Raw genomic sequence first — 14,891 nt, forward strand, 5'->3', positions numbered from 1 at the left:
TGAGTATTTTTAGCATTCTTCTGTATTCGGTTGCATTGTGAGTATTTTTAGCATTCTTCTGTATTCGGTAGCATTGTGATTATTTGTAGTATGTACCTGTATTTGGTTGAGTTGTGAGTATTTGCAGCACGCTTCTATATTTGGTTAAGTTGTGAGTATTTGTAGCGTGTTTCTGTATTCGGTTGCATTGTGAGTATTTGTAGTATGTTTCTGTATTTGGCTGCGTTATGAGTATTTGCAGCATGTTTCTGCATTTGGTTTTGTTGTAAGTATTTCTAGCATGTTTCTGTATTTGTTTGAGTTGTGAGCTTTAGTGGCGTGTTTCTGTATTTGGTTGTGTTATGAGTATTTGCAGCATGTTTTTGTATTTGGTTGGATTGTGCATATTTGCAGTGTGTTTCTGTATTTGGTTGAGTTGTGAGTATTTGCAGCACGTTTCAGTAATTGGTTGCATTGTGAGCATTCAGTGTTTTTTTGTATTTGAGTCATAAGTATTTGTATTCTCCCAAATTGCAAGTTGTGACTTTATAACATGTTTCTGTATTTGATTACATTGTATTTGTAGTGCATTTTTATATTTAGTTGTTGTGAGTAAATAATCTGTATTTGATTGTGATGTATGTATGTGCAATGAGCTGTCAAACTGATGAAGATGTTTTCTTAATTTGTTGGAGTTTTCTTGTATTTGCATGTGCTTTCTATGATATTATATTTCTATATATATTATATATGAGTGATTTTTAACTGGGTTGCTACGAGGTTGTTAGGATGTTACTATAAGGTTGCAATGTTTTTTTGAGTGGTTAACTGCATTGCTATGATTTTCTATGGTATTCTGGGTAAAACCAAAAATACAGAACACACAAACACACACACACACTTTTCTTCATACATGATTGACACATTGTTTACTGTCTAGGCAATATTTCCACTACTAAGATGGGCTCTTCTACACTGCTATTGAGCTCCCATGTCTTTATTTGTGTAATCTGAGTATGTATCATTGAAATATGAGCTGGAGTTGTTTCTATTGATGTATAAGTTCATTAAATATGACAGCCGCAGAATGAAGGGTCGATACAGAGATATGAATTGGATATGAAATGTAAGCTAGAACAAGAGAGGTTGGGGGGAAGATGAAATCATAACTGTATCACGCTCGGTTTACTTTGAATAGGCTGATACGCTGATAAAAAATAAATAATAAAACCGAAGCTATTGTCTGGGGTTTCAAATTCAAATCCACAGACAGGATATGAATGTTTTAATATTGATTTCTACCTTCCAGTCCATCATAAACATTAATTAACTTCAGATTCAGCAACAAATGAGAAGACAAGCAATGACTGTGTTATGAAATAAACAAAGGCTTGTATAAAAATGTGCTGATAACATTCACAGCCACAAATCAGTACTATCGACTCGTTCTCAGGCCTGCGTGTTTTCGCGTGTGTTTTGCATGAGATAATTAGCCTAGTAAACATTCCTGAGGAGACAGATTGGAAAGTCATTAGGGTGAATCGTTGGCACACAGCTCAGCGCAGCTGATCGGGGGACGGCTGCCAAAAGACGTGCATGATAAAGGCGTGGCCAAGCATGGTCATGTGACTATGGGAATATTTCAGTGACAGGGGAAGCTTTACATTTTAAGTTTCTGATGTCAAATAGATTGTTGTTTAGGTTCAAAAGTGTTTAACAACACTGACTACCAGGCGCCTGGTTTATATCACCTCAGATGACCCCAATCAAGTTACTAAGTTGCATAGCAAAGCATTATATACGTTTTTTATTATGTACGTTCATTTAAGTCATTTTGTTTTGAGCTTTTGTTCTATCTGTCTTATTTTTTATTTCTGTTTGTCCATCACTAGAAATCGAAAGCAATGCAACCACAGACAGAGAGAGACGCAAAACCAGACAACACTTATATACACACAGCCTAAAAGCTTATGTTTTTCTGGGAAATATTAGAGGGCTAAAGCTGGGTCATGAGAATGATGATAGCTTTGGCATTATCCTTTTTGCCAGTTGCCATCTGTTGTCATGGCAGCACAAACAGAGGTCATCCGCAGTCTGTCCCAAAATGTCACTTGGCCAAACTCCATTCAGAGGCCCTCTATAGACTAACACCTCTCTCTCAGATTTGCTCTTTCATTCTGATTCTTCCCCTCAGTCCTTCCTTTATTTCCTTTCACCTTGGCTTTTTTTCAGGCCTTCAGTTCCTTTCTATCATAATTCCCCTCCCTGAGGTAAGAAGCATAGTTGTGCGATAACACAAGACGCTGCCAATGCAATAATGCTATAAATAGTCCTTTAAAGTCCCCATGGCTTTGGCTTTTAGCATGAATATGTTAGTCTTAAGGTTATCTATAACCTCAGTGTGTTCCAAAACAATTACAAAATATGCATTTGGAAGATAAAAGCATTTAAAATTGACATGGATCAGCAATTTTGATGACATCACCCTGCACTTCAGCTTCTCATTAAACATTCTGTCCAATCAAATGCTCTCTAGAATCCAAAGTGTCCCGCCCCCATACTATAAATAGACTTTGAAGCTGTGGCTGAAATCGGTCACTTGTTCATAGAGTTAGTATTTTTTTCTCGATTCAGACAGTGTACATATGCTTTCCATTGGGGCAAAAGAAGTCTGGTTTTGCACTGTGTCATATGAATCACCAGAGTGCACACACAGTCTGCTCCGGTCCAGAGAAACGATAGCACAGAGCGGATCATGTGCGTGAATCAGAGCAGACCACAAAATATCTCAGATCTATTTGAATTCTACACATAATGCTGTATTTTAGAGCAATATCCAGGAGAAATGGTTAGATAAACAACACTGATGAGTAAAACACACATTTTAAACTACACAAATGGGTAATCTATTAGACTGTGGCTGTCAAATGCGGATTTACCGAGCTTAAAGGCCATGATGCAAGCTATAATATAAATTAAACGCTACTGGCTATTTTAAAAAGGGGGCAGGGCTGCTAGATATATCTCGCCCTGTCTTCCTGTTTCAGTTGAAATTACATCAACACAGAGAATAACGTTGTTTCACAAGCACTTCAGTGGACTTTTAATATAAAACAAGGTCCAAAAATGAGGTTGAAGTCTGAGGGCTCTAATAAAAATGCTTCTAATTTGTATTTTTGTAATTTAATGCACACTTAACATTACAGTCTGAGTAAAAAAAAATTACATTTCGATTATGAGGCATGGTTTGAAAAGGATTCAAAGAGCTTCAAAGCAAGAACATCTATCTGTACAAATGAGTCACATGATCAATGTCACACATTTGCTTGATAAATTTGATTACTGACCAGTGTTATTATATATACTATTATAGTTTTATTAATGGGATAGTTCACCCCAAAATGAAAATTCTGTCATTAATTACTCACCCTCATGTCGTTCCAAACCTGTAAGACCTTCGTTCATCTTTGGAAAATAAATAAGATATTTTTGATGAAATTCGAGAGCTTTCTAAACCTGAATAGACAGCAATGGTACTACCACGTTCAAGGTGCAGAAAGGTAGTAAAGACAACGTTAAAATAGTCCATGTGACATCAGTGGTTCAACCTTAATTTTATGAAGCTATGAGAAACAAAAACAACAACTTTATTTAACAATTTCTTCTCTTCCGTTTATAACATCACGGTTTAAACCACTGATGTCACATGGACTAATTTAACAATGTCTTTACTACCTTTCTGGGCCTTAAATATGTCAGTTGAGTTGCTGTCTGTGCAAGGTCAGAAAGGTCTGATTTTTAAATTAGTTGTAGTTTACAATAACTGTTACTTACAAAAAGTGCACACTATATCAATATATTAAATATGTATTATGTTATAATGTTTCTTTATTTTAAAATCTTAAAATTCTAAATTTAAAATCAAAATTCTAAAACTGCCGGTTTACTTCCAGGTTTAAATCCCACGTGGCCCCCAGTGTATACAGAACAAATTTCGACTGGAGGAACATTGTGAAACATTCATAGAATATGAAATCTGTGTTGTCTCTATAAAACCAAATGAGAAAACCAGGTTTTTTCAATATTAAACATTTGCACACATCCACACGCCTCAGCTCAATCAGTAAAAGGAGCAGACAGTTTACTGACATTGGTCTGTCAGCTTGTCTCAGACACACACTATGAATTATTCAGTCAGTAGATATGAGATCTGCTGATCAGGGACCGGAATATTCCCTCTCTTTCTCTTTCATTTTCCCTCTGTCTTAGTTTCTTTGCATGGAGTCGGACCAGCCATTCTAAAAATGATTTGCTTTCCACAAACTCAAGGGCTGGAGTGCAGAAACGTGAACGTTTCTAATAATTCCCTTAAGGACACAGAGGCAAACAACTAAAAGAGCTTTCTGGGGCCTGACAAAGACCGATTTGACGTGCTTTGATCGCAAATTCTCAAATGTTTTATAAAACAAGCCTTGTCGGTGAAGCTCTCAAGGTCTCTAAACCTTAAATGCTTTTCTATTTTCTTAAATGCACCTGGGGTTATTCACTTCAAACTTGCATCACCCATTATGTCACCTTATGACCATTTTCCAAAAATGCTGGTGTACTTAAAACTAATGAACAAATAAACATGCATTTAGGCATATTAAAAAGTTTTAGGTTGATTAAAGAAGGTTTTTGATTGCAACAGCAAAGTTTTAAAATGCCCGAAGATGCTCTTTGACTGAAATGTTGCTAATAATGATTTGCAAGCAGCAAGTCTTTGATGCTAAAATTACATTCATACGCCATACGAAAATGATGTATGACGAATTCCTCAGTCAGCATATGCATATGCCTCACAAAAACGGCAGGATTGAGATGAGCAGAAATAATTGCCTGAAGAACTGAATAAAAAGATAAAAAAAGAAAACATCTCACTTCATGCACAAGAAAAATGTGTGCATTAGCTCACGGCAAACATCTGCTTCACGTGAGCGTTTGCACTCATTTACACAATCGCTGCTATTTTTCACGGGTTGCTATGGCGATGAGTCGCGAAGAACCGCGTTGGGAACGCACGGGAGTGAACAGCGGGGTGTGAGACAGCATGAGCGTAGGCTTTTATGTCTATCGAAACAAGAAAGCTACATTCGCGTGTGTGTTTTTCATAAATGATGACAGAGCGAGTCCGCAGAGATGCAGTTCCTGCGGTTGTCTTGACATGTGGAAATGTGTGTGTGCTCACCTGTAGGCATGTAACACAGTTCAGGCTCAGTGCCAGCATGACGAGAGCCAGAGTCAGTGAAGCAATATTTCTGCCGTCCCACAGAGACTCCACTAAAGGAATGCTGCCCACCTGTCAATCACAACTCATGGAGTCATCAAGCGTTCACTGAGATGTAGCGATTGCTGTGTGTTTATGTTGATGCCGTTTACCTGCCAGTCGTAGCAAAGCACTATGGGAGCCAGTAGAAGCCAGGCGTTGAAGGCGAGCAGGTAGCAGTATGTAAGAAACCTAAATAGATAGCAAAAACAAGCCTGGTTAAATAATTTAATACTGTAAATGAAAAAATACACTACCAGTCGCAAGTTTTTTAATGCGTTTTAAAGAAGTCTCTTCTGCTCACCAAAGTACAGCAAAAACTGTAAAATGCTGAAATATTTTTACTGTTTAAAATAACTGCTTTCTTTTTGAATATGTTTTAAATTTTAATTTATTCCTGTGATTTCAAAGCTGAATTTTTAGCTTCATTACTCCAGTCACATGATCCTTCAGAAATCATTATAATATTCTCATTTGCTGCTCAAAAAACATTTATTATTATTATTATTTTAAACAGCTGAGTAGATTTTTTTCAGGTTTCTTTGATGAATAGAAAGTTCAGAAGAACAGCATTTATCTGAAATCAAAATGTTTTGTAACTTTATAAATGTCTTAATTACTTCTGAACAATTTAAAGCATCCCTGCTAAATAAATGCAATAATTTCTATAATTTCCTTCCCCCCAAAAAATGGTATAGTGCATAATGTTACAAATGTCACATAATGTTTGATCACAGGAATAAATGACATTTTAAAATACATTTGAATAGAAAACAATTATTTCAAATGGTAAAAATATTTCACAAGTTGTTTGATGTACTTTGAATCAAATAAATGCAAGCTTGGTGAGCAGAAGAGACTTCTTTGAAAAACATGAAAAATCTTACTGTTCAAAAACTTTTGACTGGTAGTGTATAAAGTTGAATCCTTGTTCTGCGCTGAAAATACTATAATTTGCTGTTCTCTATAAAAAAAAATGACCAGCCTTTAAAATAGCTCATAAATCTCTCATCTTGGATTCAAAATTGGATTCAATACAATTGGTTTTGTATTCCCTTCAGGAACTGATTGTTCATAGGCCTCATTGATCTGAGCTCATGCATCTCAGTTTTTGAGTGAATACTGCCAACATTATTCACAAATAATGCTTTTTTCACTCAATAACTGAGGTGCTTAAACTCAGATCAATGAGGCCTACGATCAATCAGTTCCAAAATGAAATACAAAACTTGAACTAATTGAAGAAAACAAGTTGATGGAAAGAATGAACAAATGTTTGGCTAACAATATAGCAAAATGAGAAATTTATAAGCATTTTTTGTAGGCTGGTCACCTTGTGCAAGCAAAGCCATTAAGTTTTAGTCCAATGTAATAACAATTCTTTTTTTTTTTTTTTAGGAGAAAGAAAATCCTCTCCTGGTCAAAATGTCAAGAACACAACGTAAGGTTAAAAACCTATTGTGTTTTAAAAAAATTCCCAAACAGGTCATAACATGGGTATTTTAAGAAACTATTAAGAATTGTTATGCATCCACATAAAATGTTAATGGTCCTTTAGTAATTATAGAAGTCCAAGTCATGCACACCAACACACATTAAAATACTTTAGTAATACAAGTAAAACAACAGTTCTCTCTGTTATTTATGGATGGGAGGAAATGTTAAGTTTTTCCTGCTTTTCTGCATGTTCCAAACCACATCAGACCCCATACTGGTTTTAAATTGCATTATAGTCCACACTAGGGGTGGTCGATATGACCAAAATCTTATATCACGATATGTGTAATTTTATTTCACAGTAACAATATCTCACAACATAGTTATTTCTGGTCTATATAAGGTCTTTGTGATATCAACATTTTTGATACCATAGAGATTTTATTATTCTAGTCACCAATGTCAGTATTACAAAAATACTAATACTAGCTTAAAAACTCACTGAAGACAAGTAAACAGTCAGTGATTAAATAAGAATAAGAGAAACTAATTAAGTAAGTAATCAAATGTATAAAAACTAGGGCTGTCAGTTGATTAAAATTTTTATCTAATTAATTACATGACGTGCCGGTTAATTAATCAAATTAATCGCAAAATAAATTTGACTGTGAAAATACCCCAAAAAGATTATGTGATAATAATGAGAAAGTATTAAGCAGACATTAGAAATTGTAGGTTTAAACATTCTCAGTGGTTGTGTAGTGAGGAGTGACAAGCCTGTTTACTTTAGCCGCATTTGGCCTCTAAACTTGCTAAGTAGCACATTATTAGGAAAGGCGATCGCAAAGATTCATAAAAAAAACCCTTATACTCACTTCTGCTGTAAGTGAAGCTGGATCACGAATAATTTGCACAAACATAGACGGATATATGTAGATCGGGAGGCGCATTCCTTTCACAAACAAACGAAACCCACTGCATCTTCAGAGTAAATGACGACCACTACGTTCATTATTACATCCAGCAACACAACACCTCAATCGCTCAATCTAACTGACATCCCTGCTCCAGCATCAAAACATGGAGGTCTGACTGTTACAACTGATCTGAGGTAAGACGCTCACGTCAATCAACTATCGTGGGAGCGGCCTCTGTGGGTGTGACGCCAAAACGACAGGCATCTGAGAATGGCTCGGTTTGAAAAAGGGAATATTATTTTTACAGATTAATTAAAAACCACTGCATGGAGTTTTATCATTATATGGTAGATTTGTACATACACTGCCAACACACATTAATGTTCAAACAACATGTAAAAGTGAACTTAGCATCCGATTACCCCTTTAAAAATGCATGTAAACAATACGTTTTTGTGACCATATGGCACAGCAATGTCACGTGAGCTGGTAACTGCGATAGAGGTGACCTTTACAGGTTGACAAATTTCTACCGGTTAATCGTGTCTGTTGGTATATCGCCCACCACTAGTCCATACAGTCTTCAATGGATGAGAACATATTTCTGTGTTAACTCTTTTAAAATTAAAATGAATGAGGGGTGACAGTCAGACCGACCTGGTGAGCAGATACGGAGAGAAGGATGCTGGATTGTCTTGCTCTGAAAACAGCGGCATGGATCCACCCATCAACCATAAGCGGATAGACATGATGACTGTAACCTGCAGAAAAAAAAAATTAGTAAAAAAAATTGAACAAATGAGCACTTGAGGTTTTGGGGTTTTATGTAATGATAATAAAAAAATAAATAAAATGATTAAATATATATATATATTAAATATTTAAAATTTGAACATTAAATGGGTGCTTGTAAAATTATGATATTAAATTTTAACACTATTTATAAGCAGTTATCAGCAAGTTTGAGAACCCCTATTAATGTAAGTGGGTTGCTAATATTATTAGATGGAGGGAAACTAAAAGTGTGTTTAAAGAGCACTTTTATACTGGACAAAAATGTGGATATGCTCCTGAAAGAAAAAAAGCCATCACATTTTTTTTCAGTTAATTTAGAAGGAAGGAGAAATACTGTGAATTTTAAATGCACATATCTGCCGGCTTTTAGTAGATTGCTAGCATGACGTGAACTAACCTTTGCTGTTATAAAAATAGCACAGGATAAGGAAATTAGAGCTAAACTAGGCAGAAAAGAAGCATTGTGACACTCGGCAGTAAAAACGTAGCTACTTACGTGTAGCGAGATGACGCAAGCACGTTTGATGAACGGGCTGGAAATTCTGACAAGCTCCTTCAACCCGGAGCGCGACAGGTGCCTGGAACGAAAGCATAACCAGATGTGACAGTCATTTAACAACTCCATAACTCAATCAGTTGATGAACTCATTTTCATTCATTAGTGACTTAATCAAACCACCAGCCAATTACTTTACGGGTATATTAATCTGTTTACTGCTGCTTTCAATTAATTACCTTTCCATCTTGGAAAACAGAGCTGCAAGAAAACAAGTGAAAAGAAACGCACACAAACACTCACAGTCCTTATTAAAAGTCTTTAAAACGCCACTCTAAACTGGAACGGCATCATCCTTCTTTGCGAGTGCCGGGATGTACAGTGAATTTTAATTCGCCGTGACATGACACCATGACAGCTGTGACTGGAAATGTGGGTGAGATGAATGAAAGAAAAGAAGAGGCGAGAGAAGGCGGTGGGGGAGGAGCGGAGCTCAGGCAGTACATCGCACTTTTGCTGATTGATTCAGTAAAGAGCCAGAGAGAGCTGGGCTTAATGACTGTGTGTGCGCGTGTGTGCGCATCAGTGCTTTTCAGAGCGTATTGTACTCCAGGGATCGGTAACCGGGCTCAAAGGCAGCACGGTATTTTAAAAAATGCAAGCCTCCCGCCTCTATCCTTACCCTTTATCGCTATTTCCATTTTCTGGCATTTTTGTCTGGTTATAAGAAAACGAGAAGATATGATTGCTTAATTATTTTTTTCCAATTGCTGTTCTTATTGTGATTGATTCATTAGTGCATGTTATTCAACACAAGAAACACAAATGAATACAACTGAAACAACTTTTCTTTTCTAATGATATCATCAAAGCCAGCAAGTTGCAACCAATGGAGAAGTTCCCAGTCTTATGGCAAATGATTAATTTGTGCATGTTAGTCTAAAGTAATAAAAATATACAATTGTAGATTCCATCAAAATATAATCACTTTTTCTTCCTCTGTAGTGAATCTGCTTTTCTGATGACATTACCAAGGCCACCAAGTTTCAACCATTGAAGAAGCTCCCAGCCAATGGAGAAGCTCCAAGGCTTTTTGTGAATTATTGGTTTTTGCATATTATTCCAAAGAAATCGAGATGTAAAATGTAGATTTCATCCATATTTATAAACACTTTCTCTGCCTCTGAAACAAATTTGCTTTTCTGATTCATTACCAAGGCCACTAATTCTCAACCAGTGAAGTTCCCAGTCTTACTGTGAACGATTCATTTGCGCATGTTAGTCTAAAGTAATAAAAATATAAAATTGTAGATTCCATCAAAATATAAACACTTTTTCTTCCTCTGAAGTGAATTTGCTTTTCTGATGACATTACCAAGGCCACCAAGTTTCAACCATTGAAAAAGCTCCCAGGCTTTCTGCGACTGATTCATTTGTGCATGTTATTCCAAAGAAATCAAAATATAAATGTAGATTTTCACAAAATATAAACACTTTCTCTGCCTCTGAAACAAATTTGCTTTTCTGATGACATCATCAAGGCCATCTAGTTCCAACCAATGGAGAAGCTCCAAGGATTTTTGTAAATTATTGGTTTTTGCATATTATTCCAAAGAAATCGAGATATAAAATGTAGATTTCATCCATATTTATAAACACTTTCTCTGCCTCTGAAACAAATTTGCTTTTCTGATTGCAAAGGCCACTAATTCTCAACTAGTGAAGTTCCCAGTCTTACTGTGAACGATTAATTTGTGCATGTTATTCCGAAAAAATAGAAATATAAACACTTCTTCTGCCTCTGAAACAACTTTCCTTTCTGATGACATCAATAAGGCCATCTAGTTTCAACCAATGGAGAAGCTCCCAGGCTTTCTGCAACTGATTCATTTGTGCATGTTATTCCAAAGAAATCGAAATATAAATGTAGATTTTAACAAAATATAAACACTTCCTCTGCCTCTGAAACAACTTTCACATCTTGACATCACCAAGCCCAAGTCACCAAGTTTCAACCAATGGAGAAGCTCCCGATCTGATGACATCACCAAAGCCCCCATGTTTAAACCAGTGCAGAAGTTCCTGATCTTTCTGTGACTGATTTATTTGTGCATGTTATTCCAAAGAAATCGAAATATAAAATGTTGATTTCATCAAAATACAAACACTTTCTCTGCCTCTGAAACGAATTTGCTTTTCTGATGACATCACCAAGGCCACCTAATTTCAACCAATGGAGAAGCCTTGGGCTTTTAGTGAACTATTAATTTGTGACTTGTGTGAAATTGAAATATAAAATGTACATTTCATCAAAATATAAACGCTTTCTCTGTCTTTGCAACGACTTTCCTTTTATGATGACATTAGGGGTCATTTAGTCTATTAAAATACATTCAGAATTCCCCCAAAATTCAAGATAAGAGGGCAAAAATGCCCCCACATGAATTTTATTTTTATGTAATCTGCTATAGTTAATATCACACAAATAGTGTACATTTTCTCAAAATATCAGCACGATTGCTAATGTAATATTGATTTGATGAACAGCTCAATAAACAAGAAATTAATATTAAGTGACTTACATTTTAGACACAACCGTTCCTGTTTTTGCTGTATTTCAACAAAAATAGTTTCAAACAAAGCCACAGCAGAACTGTTTTGCATCTCTGAGCAACACACAACAGTGTTTCGATATTGAATCAATCAGCCGTTTGAACAAATCGGTTAAGTGAATGGCTCAATGACTCACTCATGCAATAATTCGCTGCCACCTACTGGCAATTTTAGGTTTATATTTAAAGTATATTTCCATTTTTCCTCCCAAATAATTTTAAATATTAGTATTCAGTATTTACACATCAAAACATTATTAATGCATTTGTAACTGGTTAAATGCATTCATGTCCTGCATTAAAGTGTGTAAATGTATCTAAATACCACTTCTGATGCAGATTCTGTGCCACCTCTGCATTGCAAACACAATTTTTGTTGATACTGATTTAATTTGATATATAGTATAGATATATAGTGTCTTACTATTTAAATTTATTGATACAATTTAAGAATACGACACAAAAGATGATGCTTACATGATGCTTAGGTTAGAAAAAAATAGCCTTATAAAGGTAAAAATCAATTTTTATCTTACTGGAAAAGTTAATTTCTACTAACCACCATACTGAATATGAAGAATATCAAAAGCTTTGGGAGTCAAGCTGTCCATGGGACTATTAAACCTGCCAAAATACCAGCACAATAACATGCTCATTACCGCTATCGACAAAATTCCAGAAAATGTCAGTATTATTTTTTGTCATTATCATAGTGCACATAATTCCAGAGAAATCAAAATATAAAATGTAGATTTCATCAAAATTCAAACATTCTCTGCCTTTGAAACGACTGTCCTTTTATGATGACATCACCAAGGCCATCAAGTTTTAGCCAATGGTTGCTGGTCGTGTTTCAGAAGGGGAGGAGTCCTACAAAAACTTGCACAGGAATTTAATCCTGTGGATAAAATGAAGTCCCGTCTGACATTTCCTCCTCATTAAATATGCTCTTTCACTTGGAAGTATGTGATCTTAATGGAAATAAAATGAGTTGCAAATGCAGTTTTTATTTTAAAATGCCTCAGATTTTTACATTTCTGCAAACAAACATAATTAGACCCCTAACTATGAATATACAAATAAGACGTCAACATCTGCTGTGCCATTAAATGCTTTATAGAGAGTAAGACAAGTCTGGCATGTACAAACGCAGATAAACAATCATGTTAATGGAACTGGGAGCATTTACTTAGTTAATGTCAGGCGTTTGTGAGGTGTTTGTAATTGATACTCTTATAACAATTTCACTGGTGTAGCGATAAAGGAGAGAAAACAAGTGTCGGCTTATGCATTTAATAATAACAAAGCCCACAGGAGACACTGCAAACACACACACCCCAAAAAGTACACTGAGAGACAGCAAGTCTGCAGGCATTACGACGACTATCAGTCACAATCACACACTCACACACTCCACACTGTGTGTGTGTGACAGAGTTTGTGTCTTGTGTCCTCCCCAGGGTCACGGGTAGCGGCAAAGGTTTATGGGCACTTTTGAAAATCAAATAAAGCTGCAGAGCCCTCATTCCCCAGAGGGAGATGTAGACGGAGAGAGGAATCTTCCTTTGCTGTTCTTTAAAGCTGCAGAGTGTTATCATTGCCGCCAGCGAACCCACAGCCCAAGTCGCATGTTTGTATAAGTGTCACGGATGTTCTTTTCTGCTGCGTCTATTAACGCCCTGCTACTATAATGTCTGATTAGCTCATAAATATTACTTTTAGGTCTAACGATTTACCTAATAAATATGCATGGCACTGTCAGTGAATGGGGTGCAAAATGAAAAATCGTAATTGTGTTACTTTTCCTACTTTTTAAAAATAAGAAAATGTACTTTTTCACCAGATGGTTAGTAAAAGGAGTAGTACAATCATTAGCAAAATCAATGTGAGGAGATCAAACTATAAATAAATAAATAAAGAATTACTTAAGTTTTGCAATGCTGTTACTAAAATCTGGGACATGCTTAAACACAACCATGATTTTTGTTATGTGATTTTTTATTGAATAAACATTAAATAAACGAAATAAAAAAAAAAAACTATATTTCTTTTTAAAAAAATATGAAAAAGTAACATGGTTGCAAATTTAAGGATTTTTTATTTTAATGGAAAATAATGTTAAAGGGACACAAAAATATTGAACACTACATATTGAGTTAAAGCTAAATATACATATTTGTGGAAATTATTGTTTTAATAAGTAAAGTTAATAATTTTAAATAGATTAATTGTATGGTATAAATTCCATGATTATGATTGAGAAGGTGAAAACCTTTGAGTGAAAACATTTGAATCTCTGAAAACAAATAAATAAATTTAAAAAAACTTTTGACAATACTCAATGTATATATTGCAATATGTTTAAATTTGCTCAGAAATAGCATAAAGGGATTTTTTTATTCTGATTTTTTTTAACCAAAGATTTTTACAATAGCAAATCTTTTTTTAACATTAAAAAACATACTTTTTATTTTCATAATATAATATAATATAATATAATATAATATAATATAATATAATATAATAAACTGCGCCAGAATGCATAAAAATGCATAGCATGGTTGTATAAGACTAAATATTTTGTTAAAGCTAAATACAATTTTTATTATTATTATAATTTTAATAATTACAGTTAATATTTAAAAATAGTTTCATTGTATGGTATAAATTCCATTATGATTATGACTGAGAAGGTAAAAACCTTTGAGGTAGGACAAATAAAAAAATAAAAATCAAATACATTTTACAAAAAAAAAAAGTAAAAATTCAACACATTTTACAGTTAAAAAAAAATGATTTTAAATACAAATAAATGTTAAATAAAATAAAACCTTTTTTAAAAAGTAATATTTTACAGTAAAAAAAGAAATTATTTTAAATTAAAATAAATGTTTAAAATAAAATAAAATAAAATAAAATAAAAAATTGTACAGTCATGATGCATTTAAACCCACTTCACATGCTGGTTAATTTTATTTTAGAAAATACTTCAATAAACATATTCAGTGGGTTTTGCAACAACATGGGCTATGCGACTCCATTGCTTTAAAAAATATATATATTGAAGATCCCATATTTGTGCAATGTGGCACATGCATGCACGTAAACAGATCTGATCTATATGAAATGTCTTAATAATGGATTAAAGGAGCTTTTGCTACTAGATGTTTGATGTCATGTTTATCTGTGAGGTCTCTGCTGTCCCTGAGGTTATGCGCTCTGTGACTAATGTGGAGAAATAGATGCATGTCTTGTGTTTTTGATCTCTGCAGAACACATGGGAGAGACGACAGACTCAAACATCACAGGCACTGAACATAATTTAAGTGCTGTCGCGATATGCGCTAGAC

At 34.7% G+C, this 14,891-nt stretch overlaps 1 protein-coding gene across 1 annotated transcript in view; it reads right to left on the reverse strand.

The window, feature by feature from the left end:
* The window catches only part of tmtc1 (transmembrane O-mannosyltransferase targeting cadherins 1), a 51,414-nt gene that overhangs the window by 14,243 nt on the left and 22,280 nt on the right, over positions 1–14,891 (reverse strand). The window contains exons 5-8 of the mRNA XM_051107551.1: positions 8,930–9,011; positions 8,296–8,399; positions 5,398–5,476; positions 5,207–5,317 (exon numbers count right to left, since the gene is read on the reverse strand). Coding sequence (XP_050963508.1) covers positions 5,207–5,317; positions 5,398–5,476; positions 8,296–8,399; positions 8,930–9,011 — 376 coding nt within the window. The remainder of the gene's footprint in view (positions 1–5,206; positions 5,318–5,397; positions 5,477–8,295; positions 8,400–8,929; positions 9,012–14,891) is intronic.

Source organism: Labeo rohita, chromosome 4 (assembly GCF_022985175.1).
Source record: "Labeo rohita strain BAU-BD-2019 chromosome 4, IGBB_LRoh.1.0, whole genome shotgun sequence".
NCBI classification, from domain to species: Eukaryota; Metazoa; Chordata; class Actinopteri; order Cypriniformes; family Cyprinidae; genus Labeo; species Labeo rohita.